At 45.0% G+C, this 26781-nt stretch overlaps 2 protein-coding genes across 12 annotated transcripts in view; both read left to right on the top strand.

The window, feature by feature from the left end:
- Positions 1–18951, top strand: part of LOC117397730 (AP2-associated protein kinase 1-like) — a 37820-nt gene extending 18869 nt beyond the window's left edge. The window contains exons 16-21 of one of the 11 annotated variants that reach the window (XM_059013616.1): positions 227–328; positions 2241–2345; positions 4015–4116; positions 4970–5164; positions 6008–6118; positions 15643–18951. In XM_059013616.1, the coding sequence (XP_058869599.1) occupies positions 227–328; positions 2241–2345; positions 4015–4116; positions 4970–5164; positions 6008–6118; positions 15643–16646 (1619 nt within the window). In that variant the 3' untranslated portion in view covers positions 16647–18951. Of the gene's footprint in view, positions 1–226; positions 329–2240; positions 2346–4014; positions 4117–4969; positions 5165–6007; positions 6119–7874; positions 13740–15642 lie in introns of those variants that run through there. The other 10 variants (XM_059013626.1, XM_059013617.1, XM_059013619.1 and 7 more) reach the window with 10 other exon arrangements.
- An 820-nt stretch (positions 18952–19771) lies between these two features.
- LOC117968937 (NFU1 iron-sulfur cluster scaffold homolog, mitochondrial-like) lies at positions 19772–26562 on the top strand. Its single transcript, XM_059013630.1, has 8 exons — positions 19772–20026; positions 20708–20820; positions 21205–21344; positions 23259–23321; positions 23983–24097; positions 24596–24659; positions 25259–25433; positions 25924–26562. The coding sequence occupies exons 1-8, from the start codon at positions 19962–19964 to the stop codon at positions 25963–25965; spliced, it is 777 nt and encodes a 258-aa protein (XP_058869613.1). The 5' UTR covers positions 19772–19961; the 3' UTR covers positions 25966–26562.
- Positions 26563–26781: the final 219 nt, after the last annotated feature.

Below are 26781 nucleotides of genomic sequence, written 5' to 3'. Positions count from 1 at the left end.
TATGAACAGGGTCATTTCTGCCACCGCGTGCATTTCAAAACGTGTGTGTGTATATATGTGTATTCTATCTATCTATCTATCTATCTATCTATCTATCTATCTATCTATCAAATATACTTTGTCAAACTGAATGGGGCATTGCACCTTTTTAAATCTCCTTTTGCTTCTTTCTTTCTTTCTTTCTCTTTCTCTCTTGTGGGTCTGTCTTTCTTCTCTGTCTGCTAAGGGGAGAGATCTGGTGATATTCTTGGTTTGGATTCCTGCCCTCCCCCTTCTCTGCTGGGTGTTCCAGACCCCTTCACCCCTCTGCCTCTCTGTGACACTCCAGGTAATGCATTGCTTTAGTACTGGGGGGGGGGAGAATCTTGTGCTTTTATAATTAGGAACGATTCATGTCCAAACAGCAATTCAGAATTAACATAGTTCCTTTGTTTGATTCCAATATTCAATATTTAGATATTATTTAAACATTATCTTTATACACAATAATGCAGCGCTAGGTGTTCCTGAAATGAAGGTAGAGCTTCGTGATCTGGCACATGCCTTCAAGGGCACCTGGAGGACTTGGAGTGTGTCTCAGTGTCTCTCCTGTGCCGTCATGAAGCTGTGAGCTGTAAGCTTTGTGTGTTGCCAGCTGGTTATTAACATCCTAATTGTAGTCAACAGCAGTGTTCGCTGTAAGCAGGGCGCACGTTTTTTGAGTTCAGCCAAAGTGCTCTCCTTCAGACAGACACTCGCTTCACATTCACCTTTCATGTCAAACAACAACACGGTTCTTTCATAAACCCCTACTCTGCATTCTTAATATAGCTGTTTTTTGCTACGCAGACACAATTTCCTATGAAGACAACTGATATCGGCTAAATTTCCATCAATAATATGAACTCTTTCTTGAATCCTCTCTAACCCTACTGTACCTAAAGTAATCACAACAGTTTACATCTGCAGAACCTACCGTTATCGCGAGACCCCTGTAAGATAATCGGACCGCGCTTGTGCCTCCTTTAGCAAAAGGATAGAAACGTCTTCACCGATTTCGCTTCAGATCAGCCGTACAAACCAAAATCAGCAGGTCAAAATGAATGAAGTCGATTTTATGAGGGTAAAGAAAAACATGTGTTCGGGTTCAAGCAGATGCTGCAATGCAAAGAAAAACGAGCGATTTTATACAGATTTAATGACAGGAACAGGAGAATCATTAAAACGTTACTAATTGACAAAGCTGTACTGCTGGACATTTTTAAGGCTGCAATTCAGTTAGTTAATTCAAGCCTTTAAATACATACGTCTATTGTGACCCGTGACCTTTTCTCCCCCAGTGACGGGGTCGAGCGGGAGCCTGTGCTGTGTCCTCCTCTGAAAGCCCCCCGAACCCCCCCCCCCCCCCTCCCTCCTCCCTGTGCCCTAGCGCCCCAGTGCCCCCTGAGGACTGTAAGTACCAGGGCAGAATAGCTCTCTGTCTCACTGACACGCATGGACTGCTGTAGAGGGCTCTAGCCTTGATTACTAACAGTGATGCCAATGTTCAGCCTTTTGGCATGGATGCATATCCCTGAAGGCACCGTATACCACACTAAAGTTCTGATCTCTAACAGAGAGCCGCTCCAATTGTCAGGAAGCTTGGTAAGGACATTCCTTTTCTTGGAGAGTATCCAAACCAGTAATCCAATAATCGGTTCGTGCAGCACTACTAAGGACATTTTTTGGATCTCCAGTATTAAGAAGCACGTACTTTTATGATGTCAGTAGCTCTGCTCTAATTTAGTCTCTCTATGAATCTTGCAATAAGCAGGTGATTTCACTGAGCCCGTGTTTCTTCTGTGTAGATTTTGCTGCGCAGGGTCTAATCGCACAGGAGGGGGAAGGGAGCACTGATGCTCTGTGTGCTTGCTCAGTGGTGGTTGAGCTGTGCAAACCCCTTCTGAAGCCTTAGAGTTCCTGTTAACCTGCCTTGTGCATGGAACAGTTGTACTCTAGTGCCACCTGCTGGATTGAAATGCTGCGTGGGGTGCTGTTCGTCTCCAACAGAAACAACACACTGCAACTACTAATGCCTTGTTTTCATGGGTGACGGAAAACAATCTCCCTTTTAAATAAACAAATTGCACGATTTCATTTCTGGATTTAACATGAAAGCAAGGCTTTGTGAACTAACTGCTGCTTGCTTGGCTTTGTCATTCTTTATTTTACCTTTTTTTTTTCTCTGCTATCTTTCTCTCTCTTTCTCGCTGGCCTCTCAGAAAAGCTGATTGAGGGACTCAAATCCCCCGAGCCTCCCTTGCTGCTCCCTGACCTTTTACCTCTGGCTGACCCCTTCGGCAGCTCCACAGAGGGCTCCTACAACGGTAACCTGTCTGTCTCTCTGTCTGTCTGTGTCTGCCTGTCTGTCTGACCCTGCCTTACCTGAAATCACCTCAGGTAGTCCAGGATTAGTGAAACCAGCCCCTAGTGTTCCTAGAGGTTAAGGGACAGTGTAGCTGGCTGCACTGACTGTTTCCTCGTGTTGTTGCTGGCTGAATTGTACAATAAGTGAAGTATCGAGACCAGAGACTCCATTAATGGTTCTTGCACGATTTGAGCACAGTGCATGCACACCACCAGGGTTAGAAACTCACAATAGCCCTGCAACCAGTCCTGGGTTTCAGAACTCCCCTCAAACAAGTATACCATCGAAAAGGAGCCTGGAGTTTGGGATTCAAGCTTCTTTTATTTATTTTTATTTTTTAAAGTACTGTTTCTCCCTCATAGCTGCATGAACGTCTCTCTTTATAATAATCTAGTGCAGTGGTCGGTAAATGGCGATGCCTCCTGGCAGGGCTGCATCAAGGGCTGAGCGAGAGCGGAACTTCATTTTAAAATTGCCGCAAGGGGGCTGTCATGGGGGATTCTCCGTATGACCTTCCTGTATTTCTTTTGAGTAAGCAGAAAATTAAGTGTGTTGCAGTATCGATTCTAAAGTACAGTACTTGCTGATTTGTGATGATACAGTTATGCCTCGCTAAGGTACTGGAATCCTCCTATGATTAGGCAAGAATGCAGAATAACATAAAACACGTTCTGTTATGACAAATTTTAATGAGAAAAATGTCACTTTCATTCTGCGATCAGCTTTAGAGCGCCAGGTGTGATCGACGTGCCGGCGATACGTAGGCAGTCCTCCAAAGATTCTTGTGTCAGGCTATTTCGTGCGTCTGTTTTTAATATTGCATTCATTGTGGAATCAGCCTCTTGGCATGTGTAAGTAGATCCGAACATAGAGAGCACAAACAGAGCCAGCGGTAGCTGTCTGGACATGTATAGGCGGACCAGAATGATTCCAGATTTGCTTTCTTAATGAATTCAGTTTTCAGCAAAAACTACTAGTTCTGGCTGCTGCTTCATGGATTGCTGGGAAGCACTTGCTTTGCGTGGGACGAGAAATCCTCATCGGGGTTGATTTGAAAACGGATCGCGAAAACGATTATGTACCTGGGAATGCTGAAGTTGTCAAAGCGAGCACTGTGAATTATCGGAATGTTAAACTAAACTAATTTGTCTCTTGATAGCTACAACACAGTTGCTATATTATTTTACTGCAAGAGGCCGCCCGTGGGTCATTTGGCTCACCGTCAAATTGAATTGCTGACCACTGATCATCAGAAACCTTTGTCAGCTTGACTTGGAGGTTTGATGTAATCGACCTATTGTAATGTATCTGTCCAGGATAAGCAGCAGCTGCGATTTACATCACTCCTAACGTTAGTCAAGTCCGGTCTTCAAGGACTCCAGTGATTCAGCATCACAGGGCTAGGTGACCCATTCCATGCCCTCACCACTCCCTGTGTCACGCAGTATCTCCTGCCCTGTCCTGAGTCTGTCTCCATTTCCTACGGCGTCCTCTGGTCCTGGTTTCTGTGACATGCTAGGGTTTGTCAGCTCTTTTGAAGATTGTAAAGACTTCAATCAAGCCCACTCCTCAATTCTTCTTCTTTATCCTTAGCTAATTAGCTCCCTCTCCCTCTCTCTCTCTCGCAGGTAAAGTGGATGCCATGGTGGACTCTTTGATTCCTGGTCTGGAAGCCCCCCAGGCTCAGAGGCTCCTCTCCCAGACTGACTCACTCTCCTCCCCCCTCACAGGTGTGTCCCAGGGTAGCTATCCGGGGGGGGGGGGTCTCCTGTAAAAGTGTACCCTGTGATTGGTGAAGGTTCAGTAGGTCCTTTTGCAGTGTTTATTTCAAGAAAAATCTCAGGGGTGGGGAATGGAATATCATGATGAAGTGAAATTGGTACCTCCAGATTTGTGGCTGGGTAATATTCTGTCTGGCTGCTGTTCTATTGTGAAGAGACATGGTGAGGGAATCACGAGAGTATTGGGGAATGGATATTGTGATAGGGCAGGTGGAGTATTTCTCTTGCAAACTGTACATTTTGTATATTTGAGATTCAGTAACAGTGTTTCTTGTGTTCGACTTTGTGTGTTTAAAACCTCAGCACTTTCGTTCACTGTATTCATCAGAAGCTGCCTGCTACCAGCTTGCTTGAATGTGAACATGGTTTTTATGTTGTGGTTGCTATTACTGTGAATTGTTTTGCCCTGTACATAGCGCCGCCCTTCTGGCTGGATGTTGTAATAGCGGATCCAGAATTCCGGCGCTACAATGCTGTTAAAACTCAGCGAGAATTAAAATGCATTTCTTTTGCGTATGAGAGTCTTGCAACAAAGCCCATTTTGAAGACCGTGGACCTCATTTGTTCTGTGTGTGACCAACAACATTGCTGAAAAGCCGTTTCAGAGGCCGGGAGATAATCGCCAGCCCCTTGAAGAAAAGGGTTGGATTCGTGGATGAATAAAGGGAGCAGCAGGGGTGAGGAGTCTCCATTTGCTGCAGACTCCCACCGAGCTTCAACTTCTGCTTGGGTTTCATTTCTTTTTTTTCTTTTTTTCCCCTTCTCCTCCTTTTTTCTTTTCTCCTTGATATCCCCCACCCAGATTCTCTGACTGGGGAGGACTCTCTGCTGGGCTGCTCTCTGCTTCCTCACCCCCCAGTTGCTCCCTCCGCTGCCCCTGGCTCTAGCGCCCCCGCCCCTGCCCCTGCCCCTACTCAAGCCCCTGGCTCCAGCTCTGGCCTTGGCCTCGGCCTGGATGAATTCGCATCCGTGTCTCTCTCTGCTCCGCTTCAGTCTGGTAAGATATTCATTCTCTCCTTTCTTTCTTTCTCTCTCTCTCTCTCTCTCTCTCTCTCTCCTCTCTTTTTTTTTTTTTTTTTTTTGTGTTAACGCAGTTTTAGAGCCCGATTTCTGCTCCCACCCAGAATGGTGTTTTTAAAGATTCAACCTGAAATGGTAAAATACTGTCTCAAAAAAAGTGATGTACCAGTGTGTCCGGTTCATGGATCTGTTCTTTACCAGTGATCAAGATCCGACTTGTAATGGGTCGGCATTGATAGCTGCTATTTAAAAAAAAATAAAAAATAATAATAATAAAAAATATTTATCAGAAAAAGACAAGGCAGTTTATCATTTTTTCAAGATGTGGATCCTAATGCTCTGAAGATGTATGTCTCTGCTTGCCTGTCACCCTACACATGGTAAAGATTTATCATAAACTCCTAGCCTCCCGTAGACCTTTCGGATTGCATTGGGTATAATCCCATAAACCTGTTAATTGTCTACAAACGTTACCAATATTTAAACGAAAGGAGAGTAAAAGGCCTGATCTTGCCGCGGCGGTGACAGTACGCCCTGAAGGGTCGTTGCAGTTGGCATTCGAGTCCACCTAAGCGCTTTGTTCTTGGTTCTCTAAACTGATCAGTTTCCTAGACTCCTAACTGCCCATTGCCTCTTAGCTGTGTCTCTGCTATCGATTTAACTCTTACACACACTCTGGACTTAATCTTGATCGCTCTGCAAAAAAAGACTTTCCACTGCACTAACCCCCGCCTTCTCGCTCTCTTTCGCTTTCTCTCTCTCTCGCTCTCTGGCTCTCTGCCCCCCCCCCCCCCTCTTCATCTGTCCTTTCTGGCTGCAGACTCCACGAACCTGATTTCAGGGTTTGAGCTTCTTCCTGAAAGCTCTGGGATAGTGAAGGAGGATGAGTTTGATCCCATCCCAGTGCTCATCTCTAAAAACTCCTCCCAAGGTAAGGCCTGGGACCCGCTCCCCCACCGCACCACACCCCAAACCTCCCCCCCCCCCCCCCCCCCCCCCCCCGAGAGAGAGTGGGAGTGGTCTCGGCAGCCAAGCCCCATATCGTGATTCTCTGCTAGAGGGCTAGGAAAAAACGTCTGTCCGATCAAACAGAGAAGCAAGATAAACAAACAGATTCTGAAAAGTGGGATCTTTGAAATAGTGAAAGGAGGCAGTTTGTCTTTTGTCAAATGTATTATGGTGTTTCATCCGGTAACTTCATATATCAAAAGGGATTTATTCGATCTACAGTACCTGCATTTGTTTTCTGTTCATGTCGATTTTAAAAGTTGTATTTATTTATTATTATTTTTTTAATAAACATTTGCATGTTACTTTGGACAGTCGCTCTTTATGTACCCCTTAGAGAAGCAGAGAACGACCCATATCCAATAATCCGATCAGAACTACCCCCCCCACCCCCCCAAAAACACACTAGAGCCCATTTAGTTAAGAGAGTAAAACTTAGTGAATTATAGTATTTCCATTCTGTTTTAAGAGTCTCTGCAACTCCTCTCCACCCTTATCCCTGCTACCCCAGCTTGCCCATTCTAGATTTTGTTTCTTGTGAGGCTGACTTTCTAGGGACTGCAGTGGTTTAGTAGTTTCTTTTGTTAAACGGCAATCGCAGCAATTTTGTCTCCTGTCCTGGGCGTCTGTTTACGTCTGTGTGTAAGAATGAATCATTTTGCCTGTTTTTTTTTTTTAGCATCACAGTTGCTGTTTTGTAAGCTGGTGCTAGAAATCAAAGCTGCTGCCTGGTCTCTCCCTCTCTCTCTCCCTCTCTCGCTTGCTTCTTCAGGTTTTTCTGCCAGTCATGTCTGTCTAAACTGTGGGATTGTTTTCAAAGCTTGGTAATTTTACGTAAAATTTCCGAATCTATAAAACTGCAAAGCAATGTACCTCTGCCAGGCTAAAGGCTATGCTTACCTTTGTACCTGAAGCTGTTTTCCTTGTTTTTTGGAGGCTGGCGTGTGTCTGCTTTCACAGAGTCGATACATCGCCATCTAGTGGCGAACAACAGAAAAGAACGTGCGACCAGAGACTTGCGGCAAAAACACGGCTTTCCAGATTCTGTGCAGCCCGCTAGCGTGCTCGAATCAGGGCCTTGTGGCGATGCTTTCCATAGGACTCGGGGAATAGGCAGAATCTGGTCCAGAAACTATTAAAGCGGTCTTCAAGAGCTTCCCGAGATTTTTCTTGAGTTGAACTTACGTGAAGCTGATTTGCTTTTTGGAGAAGAAATCGTACAGATCAGAGGGGCTGCTCCTCGTGGTCCGTACCCTAAACTCCCAAGTCTTCATTATTATTCGGATTGTTGCTGTCCACAGAAATCAGGTGCTGACAATTAGGTGAGGGTCGTTGGTGTCGATCGGTCTGATTTGCCATTCAAAGTGAAACCAGTTACGAAGCAGCTGCTTGGGTTTGTGGTGATGCCTGCTTTTCTTGGTCTTTGTGGAGGACAGCGCTCCACACAAATTCAAGCAGCTGCTGCTTCAGCACAACTCTTAATCGGTTCATTATTTAATGATACTTCTAAAACACCGGAGGGTCTCGGCACCTCGACGACCTGATTCGCGGCGTAGATTGAAAAAAGGGGAACCTGACGTTTTTGTCTAAATCTGCTTACCAAGTTTTGAAAACACGCCCCCTGTGACCCCCCCCCTCTCTGCCCGGTTCTCACCCCTGCTGCTCTCTCGCACGTCCAGGTGGTCATTCACGCAACAGCAGCGGCAGCTCGGAGTCCAGCCTGCCAACCCTGGCGTGCTCTCTGCTCCTCGTGGACCAGCTGATCGACCTGTAAGGGGGGGAGGGTGGAGGAGGGTGACTCGTCTCTCCTCCGCCTCCTCCTCCTCCTCCTCATCCCTGCGGAGTCCGCTCTTCTTCTTCCTCTTCCTCTTCTCGGCACGCCAGGACTCCCTCCCGCTGACTCTCCGCATGGCCTGCACAGATCCCCTTGTCTCCGCACCCGGAACCGTTGAGACCCAAATGATCAGGAGCGCGACGGCAATCCGAGCGGTCTAAAGAAGGATCGCTGTGATTCACTCCCCACCCTCCCCCCCCCCCCCCCCCCTGTCTCTATCGCCAAGGATAATAAATTCATCTGCAAGCGTTTCCGCTAGACTACCAGTAGAGACGCTTGTCGTTTTGAATTCGTCACATTTATTTATAAGGAGAGATGCTGATTCCTCAATTCTCCTCCTGGTCATTTCAGTTGTATCATTTAGGGGAGTTCTGAAACCCAGTACTAGTTTGTAACCCTGGTCTCTCTTGGAGTCTAGTGGGTCCTCACACTCATATGAGCCATCCACTCACCTTGTCTGCCTCTCCTTTGTTAACTGCAGTGAGCTTGGTTTTAGCCTTGACTGAACACAAGTGGAGTTCTACCTTGACTTTGGGGAGCCCCGGGAGGGGGCTAGAGTCCGTTCTGGTCAGATCTGTAGCAATCTCATGAAGTTCTGTTGACATCTTACTCCTAAATCTGTGAACATCTCCTGCTGTACCATTCCCAGTTTCCTGTTCTGTTGTGGCTTCTCTGTTAGTCTTACTGTTCTCGCCTTGATGGCAATCTTCTAGGGCAGTGGCCCTCATCGGCCAATCACCTGACCACAAGCTTCTGATTTGGTCTGTTTAAAAAAAATAATCTGTTTCCATTGGCTAGCTGACACTCTGAGTCAAGCCAATAAGAAAGTCGAGTAAGCAAATGTTTTGGCCAATGAATTTAGTTTAATGCAAGTCTTGTTTCACCAGTGAAGGCATTTTCCAAAGCATTTGTCTACTTGAGTTTTGTAGGGATGGAAGAACTGGTCAGAACATGGCAAGTTACAGTAGCTGCTCAATGGAAAAGCATTGCCCTACAATTGTCAAGGCTTGGTGTTTCCTGATCTGTTGGGACTACATTACCCACATCCCCCCACTAGTCCCTTACCATTCCTACAATACCCACATTCCCTTTCTCTCACATTCCCACATTACCCATAACCCTCTCTGCCCATTCCACCATATACATTTTCCCGTTCTCTTTCTCTCTCTCTCTCTCTCTCTCTGCCCCCAAATCGCCAGTGCATCATTCTCTCGTTGTTTCATTTTGTGTTTCTAAACCAAACAATTGCTTGAAACAAAACCCATAGTGGTGTTCATGTTGTCCGTTTTTGCTTTTGACATGTCCAGTTGGAGATATGCACGTGAACAAGCTTGTGTAATCTTGCAGCGGTAAACGATCTCTGTGCTGCGGGGCTTGTACTCTGAAGCAAAGCATCTTCTGTGAGCATGGGGGGGGGGGTCTAAACACGACAATCTGTGTGCTTAATGGATCACTCAAAAAAAACTATAAAATACCCCTCAACAAGTTACATTTTCAATCCACGTATTCTTAGCTTTGTAGGTTCTGCTTTGCGGAGTCACTAACACAGAGACTGGTCCAGTCTAGTTAATGACCGGTTTCTGTAGACAGTAAGGTGTGTGTGTGCGGTATCAGCTGGTATTAAATAAACCCATTCCTTTGTTGATATTTCAAAACAAGACAAGCCGCCCTTTCCTTTACAATTGGGTACCAGTCGATTGGCGATTTAACTTTCACGCTGAGTGTTAAGACGATTTTGGAAGCAAGGTTTCCTCGTCTGCGGCAATGACATTTTTACTGCTGTATCAAGGCAAGGAAAATTGGCTTCCGTTCGGGTGAGGGAAGGACTGCTTTCTCGTTCTGAAATCAGCACCTTAATAAGTGATTTGTTGAATAGCTGTTCTGCTTTAGCATTGATAAGGGGCACAATAAGCACGCAAGGTGGCAGTATTCAGTGAAGTCCGAAGGGACGCGCAGACGACACTTTCAAAGGGAAAGAAAGGTGTCTCAAGTACTGGGTCGGTTCTGTTGTCCTGTACGGGTCGGACCGGGCTAGACCCAGTCCTGTGATGGTAACATTCCTTCATGTTTAATATTTTATTCTTTTTAATAAGCGGACAGAAAGCACTTCATCCCAAAAGCAGTCCTTTACCCTTGGTGTATAAATCAACGATCCAGACTCCTGTTTTCCTTTTCAAAATAAATACATACGTAAATACTAAATAACTGAATGAATAAATAAATAAATGAAAAATAAATAACTAAATAGTGTTAAGAAACTTTCAGCTCTCACAGTAAGAATAAATGTGAATATATAGATAGAATGAATGTAAGAAGTGAGTATCAATATATATTATATATTATAGATTTAAGACTTCTTTTTCTGTGACTTCTAGAGTGTAACAATGGTGTTTCTTTTTTTTTATGTCGCATCTGTACCAAGTCTCTCTCTCTCTCTCTCTCTCTCTCTCTCTCTCTCTCTCTCTCTCTCTCTCTCTCTCTCTCTCTCTCTCTCTCTCTCTCTCTCTCTCTCTCTCTCTCTCTCTGTTTGGGGGGGGGGGGCAGTGATTTTGAATTTGCAAATGACTGGCCAGCATACTGATGCTTTTGTTTCAACTGCTGTATAAAATATAATTATTTCCGAAGTAGGGGAGGGAGCGACCTGGAGTTTTTGAAAACCCATTTAATTCCAGACCCATACATTTATTGCATTCGGTCTCGTTTTCAAACCCGGGTTTCATGGCAACAAACATGTTGAGCTTTAAACTTTTAGCTGCTGTGTGTTGCTTTGTACTGTAGGAGGCGCTGTTGAGCTGGGTTGGTTCTGTGCGTTACTGCACAGTAACGACTGGGCTTCTCAATTTAAGATTGATTCACCGCTTTTACAAAAATCCTTGAAATGACTTAATTTCTTTGCAATTTGAACTCCAAGGCTGTTAAAATCCATTTGTAGCTTGGCTTGGTGCTACTTTCAGATTTTGAGATGTTTTGGAGAACCGTGAACTCAAAGGATTGTAAACCAAATGGACGTGTTTCTGCTTGTGTTTAATGATGGACTCAGTGGTTTCCATCTTTGCAAAAGTTTTAAGAATCCTTGCAAATACAATACAGCTTAACCTAATCAAGACAGGTCAGGATGATTCTGCAATTGCAGAGCTTGACAGCGCCCCCTACTGCCCTGAGCCAGTGTATCGCTGTATTTGATCTGGTGGTTTTAACAAATAAATCTGATATTACAGTAAAAGTTCTCCAACAGGGCTGGGTTGAATGAGAGGTGGTAGCTGGTTTGGTGTGGTTGGAAAGACTCAACATTGCAGAGCAGTTTTGAGGCATTGCAGTTAATTTTAGATTTGCCTTCTCTTAAACAGATCTACGCAAATGAAGCTCACGGCAAAAACCTGGGCTTGTCAAACTGCTTGGCAATGGGCGTCTTTCTCCGTCTTGGCGTAAATTAAGTGACTGTAGCCATTCTCAGGCTCTGGCATGGTTGCTGCCTCTTCCTGAGCTGTGGGTGGAGGTGTTTCAGGGAGCGTTGTGAGACTGTGGCACACCACCGTAGATCACTGTACAGTTTAGCACAGCCCAGATCTATCCATCTCCTTGTGTATCCGGGAGGTGAGCCCCCTTGTGTTCTGCTGTTTTATTTGCAAGGGGCTCCTGGAAGAGGCTCACTCAGACACGTGACGGTTACATTGTAAAAGATCTACAGTCCGCCTCTTAAAGAGCTTTGCAGTATTTGGATCTGCTCTGTAACTGTTTGTCGAAGATCATTTCTAAATTCTAAACCCGAGCTTCTGTGTTTCCCCGCAGTCCTGCCTCGTTCTCGTCCTGAAACGCTGCCCGTCCGCAGGGAAACGATGCTGTTCTCTTTATGATTTCAGTGTGTAGAACAGTCGTCCATGTGCGTCACAGTTTCTGACGCTGCCCCCTTGTGGTGGGGTGAGGATGATGACGGGAGTTTTTATTCCTGATGTCCTCAAGTCTCGGTCAGAGGGCTTCACTCAGTCTGGGCGTCACTTATCTGGGGTACCCAGTGTTTTCAAGTACGTTTACACTCTTCTGTATTTCTGAGAGCCAGCTAATTCAATACAGTCTAGTGTAGAGAACTCAGTGCTGTACTGGGGATCTGAGAGCCAGCTAATTCAATACAGTCTAGTATAGAGAACTCGGTGCTGTACTGTGGATCTGAGAGCCAGCTAATTCAATACAGTCTAGTATAGAGAACTCAGTGCTGTACTGGGGATCTGAGAGCCAGCTAATTCAATACAGTCTAGTGTAGAGAACTCAGTGCTGTACTGTGGATCTGAGAGCCAGCTAATTCAATACAGTTTAGTATAGAGAACTCAGTGCTGTACTGGGGATCTGAGAGCCAGCTAATTCAATACAGTCTAGTATAGAGAACTCAGTGCAGTACTGGGGATCTGAGAGCCAGCTAATTCAATACAGTCTAGTGTAGAGAACTCAGTGCTGTACTGTGGATCTGAGAGCCAGCTAATTCAATACAGTTTAGTATAGAGAACTCAGTGCTGTACTGGGGATCTGAGAGCCAGCTAATTCAATACAGTTAGTCTGACAGGCAGTTTATTAAACCTATATAAGGAACATCCATGGAAAGGGGTTGGTTTTGATTTCGTTTTTTGTTAACAGGCTGGAGTCCATGCAGTGTTTTTTATTTTAAAATGAAGCGTTTGGGTTGGGTGGGTATTTTACACGTTACATTTCAAGCAGACGCAGACTTTAAATCCATCAGTTTGAAGGAAGAACCCAGAATCCAGCCTCTCCCCTTTTTTTAAAAAGCTGCACTACGACTGGCTGCTCCAGAATCACCCTGATCCCTGTTAAAAAGATCATCTTTTCCTAGCCTTCACTTTCCACGTCTGTCCCAGCTGTTACTGCCGAGCGTACCACACCAACTCCAGCAGCCCACTCTCTGCTGCACAGCAGTGCACGGGGAGCACTGTGGTTCTTTGGAAGTAGATTCAAATAATTCAAACACTATAGCTGAATGATCTGTAGTAATTAAATGACTAGTGCATCTGTGACCGTGTTAAAGAACGGCTTATGGTCTGGATGGAGGTTAAACGATTCAGAATATGCTGTTAACACCTGTTAATATCGACCCCTTTCCTAGATGGTTTTTGTGTAAATGTATATGCGGCCAGACCTCCATTATCAGAACCAAGTGGGACCAGAGGGTGTTTGCATAATCGAATTACATCTGCAGTGTTTTTATAATGACTTTCCCAATCCAAGATAACTCCTGAAAAAGATATAGTACAAACCCCTTGGCCTTTCTAAATCTGTAACATGCAGCACTGCGCTGTGATGTAGATACCAGAGATTGAGGGGGTAAAGGGATAAAGAAGTCTTGCAATGTCTCTGCCTCCCTCCCTATTCTGTCTTGTCATTCCCTCTTCTCTCAGCTGTACAGTGAGTTTCTAGCAGGTTTCTGTGTGGCTCACCTATGCAATCCTAGTGATTTTTATTAGACACCATGCTGTTTGCAGTAGAGGTCTAGCCTTGCTGGTAGATTTACTTACTCTTGTGTTGCTGTGACAGTGTTACCCAGTGTGTTTAAAAATCCAGCAGTAACGCCCCTCCCTGGTGTGGAACAATGTGTAATTCAATGTGTACCTTCTCTATTTTTATTAAACGACCAAAAAAGAAAAAAAAAAACCTTAAATAAACATGTACATGTGAATGTAAAAGCTGGTGTTGGTTTTGTGTGTTTTTTTTTTTTATTCAGCCTGAGAAGCATACAAAGTTTGCAAGGGCAGTGTGTCACTTGGATGTTCTATACCATTGGGGGATGAAGGTGATGCATTGCTTAACTGCTGCCTGCTGTTCCTACAGTTCATGCAAAAACATTTTTTGTAGGTGTCGGATACAGCCCAACAGTGCAGTGGCAGCAGGGATGGAAGTAAGACTCCTGTTGCATAGCAGTTTCACTGATTTTTCTCCAGGTTTTACTATGAGCTTGATTAGCCAGTGTGTGCTGGTAACGAGCTCAGGTGTGTCTTATAAAACTCCTAGTAAAACCAGGAATGGATCAAACGAGAGCAACAGGAGTCTTATTTCCGTCTCTGTTAGCTTGCTGCCAGGTGTGCTCTGCACTGGACAGGTTGTCCAGCACAATAGTGACCAAGACACTTTTATAACAACTTGTCTATACATCAGCGCTACAACCACCGCCTATAAATCCTCACACACACAGCAGTCTCATATTCAAGGTAAACTATAACAGGTTGTTCAGGAAAGATTTTTATTAAAGCAATATGGGGATGTGGTCAATAATCCCAGGTGGATTATAGGATTAGATTGCTTCAGGATTTAGTTAGTGTTGGGATTATTTCGATGGACCCCCCGCGACCGTCTCCTCTCTTTGGATCTCTCCCGTGGACCTCTCTGTCTCTCCCAGTCTCACTCTTACTAACTCCTGTCCTGATCTGCGCTGGCTAACGTCCTCCTCCTTCTCCCTCCTGCTGCTCAGAAGGTAATGATCTCTTTCTCTCCGATGCTGTCTGTCTGTCTGTCTGTCTGTCCGTCTGTCATCTTTTACTTTTGAATCTGCATTTTGAAATGATGCTTCGTTTCCACAGGCAAACGGTAGAGTCCTGCACATCTTGACGAGGCAGATGTTTCTTAAAGGGATTCAACTAATTTGAACGCTAATACTAGCCAGAGACGATTTAGGTGTCTCTTGTATTCTTTACAGAAACTTTAACATAAGCCCCCCCCTCCCATTCTCAATATTCTGTTCCGTTTACCAGAACCTGTACGATTTGGAACCTGCATCGTCCGGAACCTGTTTATTTAGGTTCCAGATGCTCTAAAAATTTACATTTTCATGTGATGGGGTTCTTTTCTGAGCTTAGTAAAGATATTGAAGTATATTTTTCATGCTTTTATTTTTTTTTTAACCTAAATGTTTTTTTTGTTTCGCTCATGTTGACGAATGTTGTTTAGGTAAATGCACACCATGTGATATATTTTTGTTTCTTTTATAGCAGAGATTTGCTCATCCTAAATTTTACCAAGCTTTAAAAATAACCCCCCCCGAGAATGCATTGCTGAACGTCTGTGTTGAAAACGTCTGGCTCAGTTGTTTGTTTGTTTGTAATTTGAAGGCTGTACGTTGGTAACCTGTGTAAAGGCATTTGTCGTGATCTGTCCCTCTGCATGCTGTGTTGTATTTGTGTTTGTTGTTCGTGGTGCAGCCCTGGTGGTGGTTCTTTTTTTCCCAGGGGATATGATGGGTTTTTTGTCTGCACTCTCCACCTCCTGACAGGTTTAGGCAGTGCTTAGTAATTTGAAGCCGTCGCTGCTAGTTCTTGCTGAGTCCTACTTTTATTTTTTAAAAACAGACGTTGCAACAGATTCTTGTTCCATTTAACACCGTAACCAACTTGAAGAATGAAGTATCTGTACCTGCAGATTAACAAGCACGGCTTTAGATTAGAGTTGACGTCCGTACTGGTGGCTTCAGTTATTCGGTGTGCATCGTGGGGCTGCACTATGGAGATTGAGTTTGACTGCTTTTACAGGATACAGGCGCAATAAACCAGGCTTCCGCACAGTTTCATAACCCCAATCCGGACTCCAGCCTAATGCCAGGTCTTGTCCTTCTCTTGCAGGCTTGCAGCTGGAGCACAACGGGTACCTGGGGCTGACCCTGGACAGCCACAGCAACCCCAGCCAAGAGGCCCCGACTCTGGGGTACAGCAGCCTGAATGACGCGGAGGGGTCCGGGGGGCAGCAGATCCAGGGGGCCAGTGCCTTCCACTCCAGTGAGGAGGAGGAGGACAGTGAGGAGGATGAGAAGGAAGGAGAGGGTTACGAGGGAGGCAGGGGGGAAGGGACTTCCTTGGACTGCAGTGGCTCCCAGCCCTTGCTGACAGACTCCTCGGATGAAGCGGATTCCTCGGAGCAGAGAGGGAGAGGGGAAGGCCGGGAGCCCCAGCAGCCAGACCTCCTCTTGCTTGACGGGGGTCCTTCCGCTCTGGATTCCCCGTCGACGGAATTCTCCTCTGTGCTATTCGGGGGAGGAGGCTCGGAGGCGGCTGACCGCGAAGCAGATGTTTTCACCTCGGCTCCTTTCAGGAACTCCTCCAGGGGAGCGGAGAGCAAGGATGTGTTCCAGAGCGCCCCTTTCCATCGCCCAGCCACTGCAGACCCCCAGCCGGCAGACGAATTTGACGTCTTCCTCCACGCCCCTTTCGGAAGGAAGAACCAGCTGCATGGAGCTGTATACCACCAATCCGGCCAGCAGCAGCAGCCACTACCTTACCCCATCCCAATGCAGCACTCCGCCTCCTTCACCACTCCTCTCCCTCGCCCCGGCGCCACAACCCAGCTCGCGGAGTGCTCCGCTCCGGCCCCCAGCGCCGTGATTCAGGCTCGCGCTCCCCCACCTCAGGTGGCCCCCAAGCCCTTCCGCCCCCAAGCTCTCGCCAAGTACTCCCGGCACTACACCCCCCCCGAGGAGGCTGTGGGGCAGCAGCAGCCCGTGGTGGTCTCCAGCGTGGCCCGCCAGGCTGCCCCCGTGGTGCCTCTGCACTCCTGGACTTCCGAAGTCTGCTCGTCCGACCCCTTCATTTCGGCGCCTTTCCCCTTCAAAGCTCCCAAGGAGAAGCCCTAGAGAAGAGTGCGTTCAGACTTTGCAGAGATTGCAGCTCGCTAAATAATTCCATACGTGTTCCTCGCCACGCGCATCGCTATCTAGGCATCGAATGGGTGGTCTTGAGAGAGATCTACGTTTTGACGAGCATGTCTTTTCATTTTAACATCCTGGTACTGCCCGAGGTTAAAGACCGCTCTGTTTGCTTTCTTAGTCCTGTTTGAAACCAATCAGCTGCTTCCCCTAATGACTGACATTCTTTGCAGCCAGTAAGACGCTTGACCCCTCCCCCTCCCGAAGACACTGCTGAGGTGAAACAACCCAGGAAGTGAAACAGATTTTGTTGAAGGGAAGGCAAGCAAACTGAGAACTTTCTTTGACCTAGTGTGGCGGCCGTATTTTTAAAATGAAAGTACATGTTTGAGATCTCGTCTCTTTCATAACTGCACACTTACATGATAGTGAATGGAATTGCACTGTTAAATTAGGAGTGCTGACCAAGGCTTTCAAGCGCATTCTCTTACCTCCCGATCCTTTTTTAAATCTTTAAATACCCTCCATGCAGGAATCCACGTAGGGAACAAGAAATGGTTGCTCCTCCAAGGCCTCGGGCTTAGTGGCTTACCCCAAATTGGTGACCTTTTTCCCTCAGTCTGAGTCACGCAACTCTGACAGAGTCATTGATTAGATGATGGTTTTTATTTTTTTTGCCAAGGTGGATTCTTGGACTGGAGACAGAATCCTGAGCGGAATTAAATATTCTGACCAGTTTAAAAAAAATCAGCAATATGCTATTTGATTTGTGCTTTTAATTTTTTTGTTTTTCCCTGTTCAAACCGGGCACTGGATTTTAATTTCTCAACCTGAGGAGCGCTCTTCCCTGCAGCCACTAGATGGTGCTCTTGCGCTGCAGACCTCGGCAGGTGCGCTTGCATGTCCAATTCTTTTGCTGCAGTAGGGACTGTGAATGAATTCATACCGCATCAGCATCTGGCTGGTAAGCCACCCGCTCCGTCCACTGGAGTGGGGGAGAAGAATCCATCAAGAAGTGCGCCCCCTGTGACAATTCTGTGAACTGCACCGTGCAATCTTCTCCCAATACACTACATTGACCTCATTGTGATCTGCAGGCCTGTCCCTTACGCTTTCCTGTCAACTGTCTTCACTTTGTGGTTTGTTTTTTGCACAGCAAAACATGGAGTAGGGCTTGATGTTTCTAAACCCTTTACAGGGTTGTATTGGGTATTAAAGGAGGGCTAACCCCCTTTATAAAGTGTTTGTTTTTTACCTCTTGGGAGCAGTCACATGATCACAGCGAAAGGTTGTTTTTTTTTTTTGACTCTTTAGATCTGCTAACACAGCCAGGGCTGGGCTCAATTCCTGGCTTTCAATTCCTTTTTTAAAATCAATTTCCAATTCCAGTGCCTGCAGATATTTTAGAGACCTGATCGCTGGTGTGATTCTGATCAGCTGCTGTTATTTCGTTGGCGAACAGTGACTTTACATTTTAGGTCATTTGTCGCCACTGTGAGAGGCTCGTTTTTAACTGAATACCGCTGGTTGCAATTCTGGTCAGCGATGTGCTGGAATTGATTTAAAAGGGGATGTGGAATTGAGAAACGAGAATTGACCCCCAAACTTCAGTACAACACTACAGAAGACAAACGCCACTGCCTGCTGCTTTTGCCTGATCGCGTCCTGTGTTGTCACATGATCCGACTTGTCAGGAATCTGACCTACAGCACAGGTAGTGAATCTCTAGCAGCAAAACCATGTGCACTTTTAAGACACTGTTGTATTTCTATGCAAGGTTTAAGCATTATCACTAAAATAAACCACGCAGATCCTTTCAGCGAAGCGAGAGACCAGTGCAGTGCTGGAACCAATTGCATTGGTGATTCGTATTATACTGCAGCTCAGTGTAACTGTATTTGACCATGTGTAGTTTTATTGCAAATGCAGGTTTTCAGACTCCTCCTGTTTTTATTTGATTTTGGTTTAGTGTTTTGTGTTTTTTTTTCTGCAAGAACATGCTCCCATACTGTTCCAGGGAGTTGCTTTGCAGAAGGACAGTGCTGCGTGTGTGGTGCATGTTTGTATGTCATCGTTTTCTGTTACATTTACACTAAGACACCTTTCTCCGTAGGACCTGGTGACGTTTCAGTAGCAGGGACCGGGACCCCCCCTGTTTAGAAGGCTCTTGTTTTATTGTCTTGAAATACTTGATTTACCAAAAGCACTTGACCTTGTTAAGTACTGTTATTGCAAAATGTGTAGAATAAGAAAGTCAGATAGAAAATAAAATAAACAAGAAAACAAAAGATAATCTTGCTGTTGTGTCTTCAATTTGAATTTACGACCTTGTTTTAAAAAAAAAAAAAAAAAAAAAAGTGAAAAACATGGTTCTGTGGCTCCTTTTTGTCGCCCCCAGGTGGATATCTGTCGCTACTACACCATCACAAGGGTAGGTGATTCGTATGATATGAATAGTGGAACCTGTGACTTAATCTGAAAATTAAATGAATGTCCTAAAGCGTTGGGACGCAGATACAAAGTTTAATTCTCATATTGCGCTCAAATATTTCATGAGGTAATGTAAATGATTATTATTATTATTATTTTTATGAATAAGATAGTTTGAGAATAAAGTATCCAACAGCTAGCCTGACCAGTTAAATGGGTAATGGGTATTTTATAACATTAATTAATTTAAATAACGCATATAACCTCAAAACCAGAAATGCAAACAGTCTGGGTGCTGGTTTAATGAAAAAGCAAGCCCCGTGTTACGGCGTCACAGTTGATCATTTATTCAAGGTCACAGACAGACAGGCACCTGCATGCAGTTTCTTTGCACTAAGCCCAAACCAGACGAACCTTTTAAAACCCGGTTTGAATGAATCGTGTCTTTAAAAGGCAATGTGATGGTCAAAAAACGTATAAACCTTTCATTAGCAGACTGAGGACTGGACTAAATACTTCATCGCACTGAAGTCATTTTAGTCTGCAACTAAGGTACTATTTCCATTTCGAAGAGGCACTTACAGCATGAGGAGTCTTGTGGGCAAAGCTTTTAAGGTTTTGGATTTGAAGTTTAAACTGTAAACGCTTGTTGGGACTTCAGTGTCAACAAGTGTGTGCTTCATATGGCAGGAGTTTCTTTTTTTCTTTAATAATGTCCATAATAATCCTCAAACTTTCTACATTTTGCTCTTTTAAGATTAAAGTGCCGACCACCCGTAATTTACCTCTCCTTTACGAATTCTTTTTCCGGTGACCAAGTTTGCCCCTCAGCGGAAAGCATTGTGGGTAAGTCAAAGAGTGCCACTCACAAAGATGGCGTCCTGCAGGCTGTTTACGCGTCTTGCAAAATTGGCATCTACTGCCGTCAAACCAACGCAGTGAGTTTCATTAACAACGTGTGCCTTTCCTAAATAGAGGTTTCAAAGTCCTGTCGGTGTGTCCTGTTCGGTTGTAACCGGGGAAGCCCGTGTAAAGCACACGAGACTTGTCAGTTTTCAACTTTCTCATGCAACGTGTTGTTTATATCGGTCTGGCGTGTGCGCCACAGAGATAAGAAATGGGTGCTTTTCTTTTTGTTTAAAATAATTCCATGATATTATTTTGTGAATTTTCACAAACCACGCCGGGTTTGTTAGATCACATCTGTTATTAAAGACTCGGAAGTTGTTCGACCTTCATTTACTGTCGCCAGTTTTATGACGTGCCGCACTAACAGTGATAAACACAATCTTCGTAAAATGAAAAGTACTGTCATACTCTGAGAAGGCTGTAATATTTTTTATATTCCTAAGAAAAAGCATTCTCAGCATATTCACTTATACGCTGTTCGGTTATTATTAGGTTGAATGTCTCAATAAAACTAATACTAATATTTTTTGATAACCAGTTTTATTATGCATTGAAAAACTTACAGGTAGTTTAAAATGATTTAAATACGTAAAGAGAAATGCAGCACCGATTTGTGACGCAGAGGTGTGCTAAATAGAAAGAATGCCTCATCATACTGCACGTTTGTGCGTCATGAATTACATTTCAGCCTCGCTGTGTGCCCCTTTCAGATCCTCCCCCGTGTCACTGATTGGGCGCCGGTGTTACTCTGGAATTTCCTTGAATTCACAGCATGCAAAACCCAGGAGACTGCAGCCCCTGCAGCCAGCTTCACTTATTCCAGGTAGGGGAGTCATTACTGTACACAGGGAGTTGCATACACTGCCCTGCACTCTGTCCAGCGGTGATGTGAGTCGGACGACTGTCTGATTCAGTCAGCAGTCCTCTCGATGCAGTGCAAAGAGCACCAGGAGCTGCTTCTATTGCTGCTTCTTTAAGAAGGCTGACGACAGCAACAGTGCGTCGACAACGACTGTGGACACAAACGCTAACGAAGCTGGAGAAAGACGCTTTCTGGAAATGCTTGCAGAAATGAGACACATTACCCATGTATGTGTGGTAAATGAAATACATTTCAAGTTTGTTCAGATGTTGCTAGATTTGTCCTAGGAGTAATGTAAAGGATCAGAAGTATGGGGTTCATCTCTCTGCTTCTCCCTCCCCACAGCGAGATGGATGTTTATCCAGACCCAGGACACTCCGAACCCAAACAGTCTCAAGTTCCTTCCCGGACGGGTGGTTCTGGAATCGGGGACCATGGACTTCTCTCTCCCCAGCGCGGCTTTCTGCTCTCCGCTCGCCAGGCAAGTGGACCACTCCCTATCCAGAGCTGGAAATAAAAATAAGACTCCCATTACTAGAAGTTTAATAAGACGCACATGAGCTTGCTGCCTATACACTGCAGCTTGTAGGAAAACCTGGAATGGGTGAAACTGCTGTGCAATTGGAGTCCAGACACCTGGGCATTTCAACAGTGTACCTGAACAAGGGAAGCTGTGAAATCCAGGCCCTGGTGTGTAGATTCTACCTGGTATTCTATTAATCCTAAACTAGAAATGTGAAATTTGGCGGGTGTTTGTCTCATGCTGATGAGAGAGGGCGGTTTCTCCAGTCCAGGGCAGGCTTGAAGCATGACCACAGCATGAAAACAAAAATGATTTGGAATGAAGATAAGCCGTCATACAGTAGTTTCATTGCTCTGAACATACAGTATTGTATATATATAAAAAAAAAAAATCATAAACTTGATCACTTAGATTACATTTAGAATGGCTGATTCTGACTGTTAATCATAAAGACTTCCTCGCTGAATGGACCAGTGCTGTTTTGCAGTAATCCAGTAGAAGTCTTTATTAGTGGAGTTTGTTTGGAGTGACTGTTGTCTGAAGCACCCTTGGCAGCTCGATGTGGGTTTTATTTATTCTGAGAAGTGGCTCCAAGAGCTTCAGGAATCTGGAGCTGATTAATTGCATTGAAACAATGTGTCTGGCATAGGAGCTGTTCTCATTATCAGACCCGATTTTGTCCTGGCATTTAAATGCTATAAAAAAGGCAAGAAAGTTTATTCCTGAAGTAAATGGAACAGCGCGCACACACACACACACAGACACACACAACTTAACTTTAAGCCAACTCTATCAATGCTTTCGTCGTGCTTCTCAGTAACCAATTCCTGCTTTTTCTTACACGTTTCCAGTGTGGCTGCTACCGGAAAGACTTTCTAAGGGGAAACATATTGCCGTTGCACAGTGCACTGGAGCCCATTGGAGATCCATTGCGCGATGAAGCCTGTGCAACAGTAAAATGCTTCCCCCGCCTCACTTCTGTCTGACGAGTCTTTTCAGAAGCATTTCTTTTTTTTGTAACAGCTGGTAAGCATGACCTCCTGTAGGATTGGTGGCATGCCGTGTTTTGTATTTGGAACACTTCTTAATAATTAGTGTCTGGTTCCAGTGCTAATCTTGGTCTATCCAGGGATGGAAATAAGACTCCCATTGCATAGCAGTTTGATCCATTCCTGGTTTTACTTTTACCACACACCTGCTCTTGTTACCGATGCAATGAAAACCTGGAATGGGTGAAACTGCGATGCAATAGGAGTCTTATTTCCATCCCTGCTGTCTAAAGTGAAGTCCTAAACTAGTGCTAATCGAGGTCTGTGGAAGTTTAAGAACACAGTGGAAAAGCACACTAACAGATAGACCAAGACCGACTCACTATTTGAATGCGTCAGATTGTCTTACTGTAGCTTTTAAACAATAGAACTGAACACAATGGAAACTGAGAACAGATTTCAGACCAGTTTGGCAAAAAAAATGTTTGTCTCCCCTACCAGACCAACACTTCCTTATTCATATGCCTTTATTGGCCTGCAGATGCATTTTGAAGCAAGAGGAGCCTCCTAGAGAACCTGATTTATTAGCATCAGGGCTGGTTTTATTTTGCTTTTCAAACGAGCTTGCAAAGTCTCCATGGCTGTGCAAGTCGGCACAACCAAACCACAAACAAGGAAATGTTTTTATGCAAGGCATAATGGTAAGATTCGTAATTGCCGAAAAGAATTGAAAAGAGAAGCAAAAAAAAAATAATTAAGGGCTTCAAGAATTCAGCGCCAAGGCTTTAACATCGTCATCCTCTAGGCAAACTGCGTTGTCTCGTTTTCTTGGAAACGGTGCAGACCTAGTCTGTGATTTTGCAGTAAAGTGTTTTCTTTGCAGGCAGTTGTTCAGAATCGAGGGAGTAAAGGGTGTCTTTCTGGGACCTGACTTCATCACCATCACAAAGGTAAAAAACCTCGAAGGATGAAGAATAAGATCATGTAAGATTTTAACTTATTAGTTGTAATTTAGGATATTCAAGTGATCAATGCCTGATAAAGGGCGTGGCTTGAAACTCACAGGTTTCATTACTTTCAGCTATAACTCTTTCATGCATGAAATATTGAAAATAGCTGCAAAAAGAAAAGCAGTTTTGAACACGTAATAAATATATTGCTTTGTATGGAGAAAGAAAATGGCATCTTCATATGAGGTCATTGTGCGTTTGCGTCCGTTTGTGTCCGTTTGTCCCCATGTAAAGTTCAGAGCAGATTTACCAGGGGCCTGATCATTGTAGTAATACACCTGAAACCCAGGACTGGATGCAGAGCAGGTGGAGTTTGAAGACCTGGTCCAGTTCATTCACAGCAGGGTTGGCCAAAGTTAACCCTTCCACTCCTGGTCTTTGCTCCAACCCTGTTCTAAATTAATCCAATGAAACCTCCATCCATACCCTGATCAGTTAAACCAGGAGCGGACTAGCCCTCCAGGACCTTGATTTGATTGGACAGCCCTGATTTACAGGCTTGGCTTGGCTTGGCTTGGCTTGGCTTGGCATGGCTTGGCACACCCCACTTAGCTCTGTTGATTCCCCCGTTCCTCTCTCTCACGGATCCTCCTCTCGGCAGGGTGACCCCGTGCTGGAGTGGAAGCTGATCAAGCCTGAGGTGTACGCTACCATCATGGACTTCTTCAGCTCCGGATTGCCAGTGCTGACAGAGGGGACCCCCCAGACAGACACGGGTACGAGGGAGCACAAGAGGGCGCTTAATTTTAGTTCTTAGATGCCTGTAAGTCCGTGCTGGAGTTAAAGAGTAAATAGCGGGGTTTTGAAAAATACAGCATTGCACATCCCCACGTGTTACTGCAACTGTGTAAATAACGTACCTGTGATTTTTTTTCTTTTCATTAACATCCTGAGAACGTTTTACACTTTTTACATAACTTTAAAGTCTGTTTCAAAGCTCTTTTTAGAATGTCTGCTCTAGTGCACTGATGGCATTAGGATTATTGCTCACATTGTCAAACAGGTAACCAGCAATAACGATCCATGATGTGGTACGGAACAGAAAAGCCAGAGCAGACCAGCAGAAAATTGAAACGCAGACCTGCTATGCAGTATGTTCACTTTGACTCTCTCTCTCTCTCTCTCTCTCTCTCTCTCTCTCTCTCTCTCTCTCTCTCTCTCTCTCTCTCTCTCTCTCTCTCTCTCTCTCTCCTTTCTCTCCTTTCTCTCCCCAGCCCCCTCCGATGAAGATGACGAGGTCGTCTCCATGATAAAGGAGCTTTTAGACACCCGGATCAGGTATGCAGTTCAGTTTTGCAAGATGTGATCAAAATGTAAATTTATCCTTTTTTTTTTTTTTTTTTTTTTTTTTTTTTTTTTTAATAAATTTGGCTTGAGATTGCCTGGAATAACAGTCGGAGGCTGTGGAGAAAACGACCCTGTGCAAGTTACGCTGTGCTTTTGATCGAGCCAAAATCACAGAGACAAGAAGCACAACCTAAGGGAGCCACACACACGCAGCGAGCAAAGCAAAACTAACCAATACTGTGTATTCAGTCATTGCGCTACTAGAACACTGCTCCGCGTTTAGCAAGCAATACAGTCTTTACTTGGACAGGGAATTTTAGTGGCGGATACCTGACTAGTTTCAACACCAAGTGCATGGCTAAATATTTAGCAGTAGAAGTAAGCAAAACTAAACCTTGAGATGCACCATCTCCTTTACATGGGTGCCCTTGGGGACAGCACTTACACTCAGTCTCAGCATGCATTTACACTTAATATTACAAATACAGATTGTTTTACTGTTTACTGTGGTTAGGGCTGCGTTTAGGGTTAGGTTTGCATGCAGATCTGACAACGTGCGTGTCATTCTCTTCCTCTCTTCCCTCTCCCAGGCCCACGGTTCAGGAGGACGGAGGGGATGTCCTGTATCGAGGGTTTGAGGACGGGATTGTGAAGCTCAAGCTCCAGGGCTCCTGCACCAGCTGCCCCAGCTCCATTGTCACTCTGCGAAGCGGAATCCAGAACATGCTGCAGTTCTACATCCCAGAGGTAGAGGGAGTAGAGCAGGTGAGAGATGGGAGAGGGAGTGAGAGGGAGAAGGGAGAGGAGAGGGAGTTTGTGAGAGGGGGCAGTGGAAGAGAGCTGGGAGAGGGAGTGAGAGGAGAGGGAGTTTGTGAGAGGGGGCAGTGGAAGAGAGCTGGGAGAGGGAGTGAGAGGAGAGGGAGAAGGGAGAGGAGAGGGAGTTTGTGAGAGGGGGCAGTGGAAGAGAGCTGGGAGAAGGGAGAGGAGAGGGAGTTTGTGAGAGGGGGCAGTGGAAGAGAGCTGGGAGAGGAGCAGGAGGTGACGGTAGTAGGAGTAAGGCGGGTGGGAGGGAGGGAGGAATGGGAGCCACTGGGAACACACTTCCAGATCACTGCTCTAACTGGGTAGAACAGTTCAGAATCAATACCACACAGACAGACGAGCCAAGCAGACGTAGCCAGCTCCGTGCAAAATCCACGCAGCTCTACTGTGCAACACAAACAAGGAAACTTCATTTCAGATTTTTGTTTTCCAGGTGAAGGAAGAAGACGAGGATGAGAAAGGGGTCCACTCCTGAACGAACCCCCTCCCCTTCCTTCTTTCTCGCAGACCCCTCCCTTCTGAACAGTGCCCGACCAACCCAACAATGTAGACCACATACCAGGGATGGAAATAAGACTCCCATTGCAAAGCAGGTTCACCCGTTCCAGGTTTTAATATGTGCTTGATTTAGCCACAGTGTGTAGGTCCAGTTACAAGCTCAGGTGTGTCTGATTAGACCCTTAGCAGAACGAGGGTTGGATCAAACTGCTATGCAATGGGAGTCTTATTTCCATCCCTGGCTTGGACGGATGTATTAAAAACTGGACTTCTTTGAAAGATTATTATAAATGATGCTGCCTGCTTAGACCAGTGTCGGCTTTTTGAGTTGTGTTTTCAGTTCTGCGAGAGTTAATTCAGTGCTTGTGTGTGTTGGACAGGGCTGGGATTAGTTAGGTGTCTATTTAAACTCCTGTAAAATATACTAAAAATGATATAAAGTGTAATATTGAAGTGTTAAATAAAGAATTGCTTTGTTATAATGACGAGCGTTTTAAATTCCAGCGTGGTAAACGACATTGGGGGTTGAAATAGTCGTTCAACTGTGAAAATAAAAATAACCCTTGTTGAAGTATATCCTAATGAAAAAAAAAAAAATAAATCCTCCCTGTGCCAGCACCCTGGTCTATCAACATGCATGTGTGATTTACTGAATATTTGCCATTGTGTATGTGTGTGTGTATGCAATGTGTCATATTTTGAATATAGTTCTTTCATCACTATACTTTTTCCACATTACACTGAATAAAACAACACCTCGGCCTCCTGAGACTGCACCTTCCCCTTCCCAATT

This window comes from Acipenser ruthenus, chromosome 46, assembly GCF_902713425.1.
Source record: "Acipenser ruthenus chromosome 46, fAciRut3.2 maternal haplotype, whole genome shotgun sequence".
NCBI classification, from domain to species: domain Eukaryota; kingdom Metazoa; phylum Chordata; class Actinopteri; order Acipenseriformes; family Acipenseridae; genus Acipenser; species Acipenser ruthenus.
The sequence above is the reverse complement of the archived record's forward strand: the minus strand, read 5'-3'. Positions and strand labels throughout refer to the sequence as shown.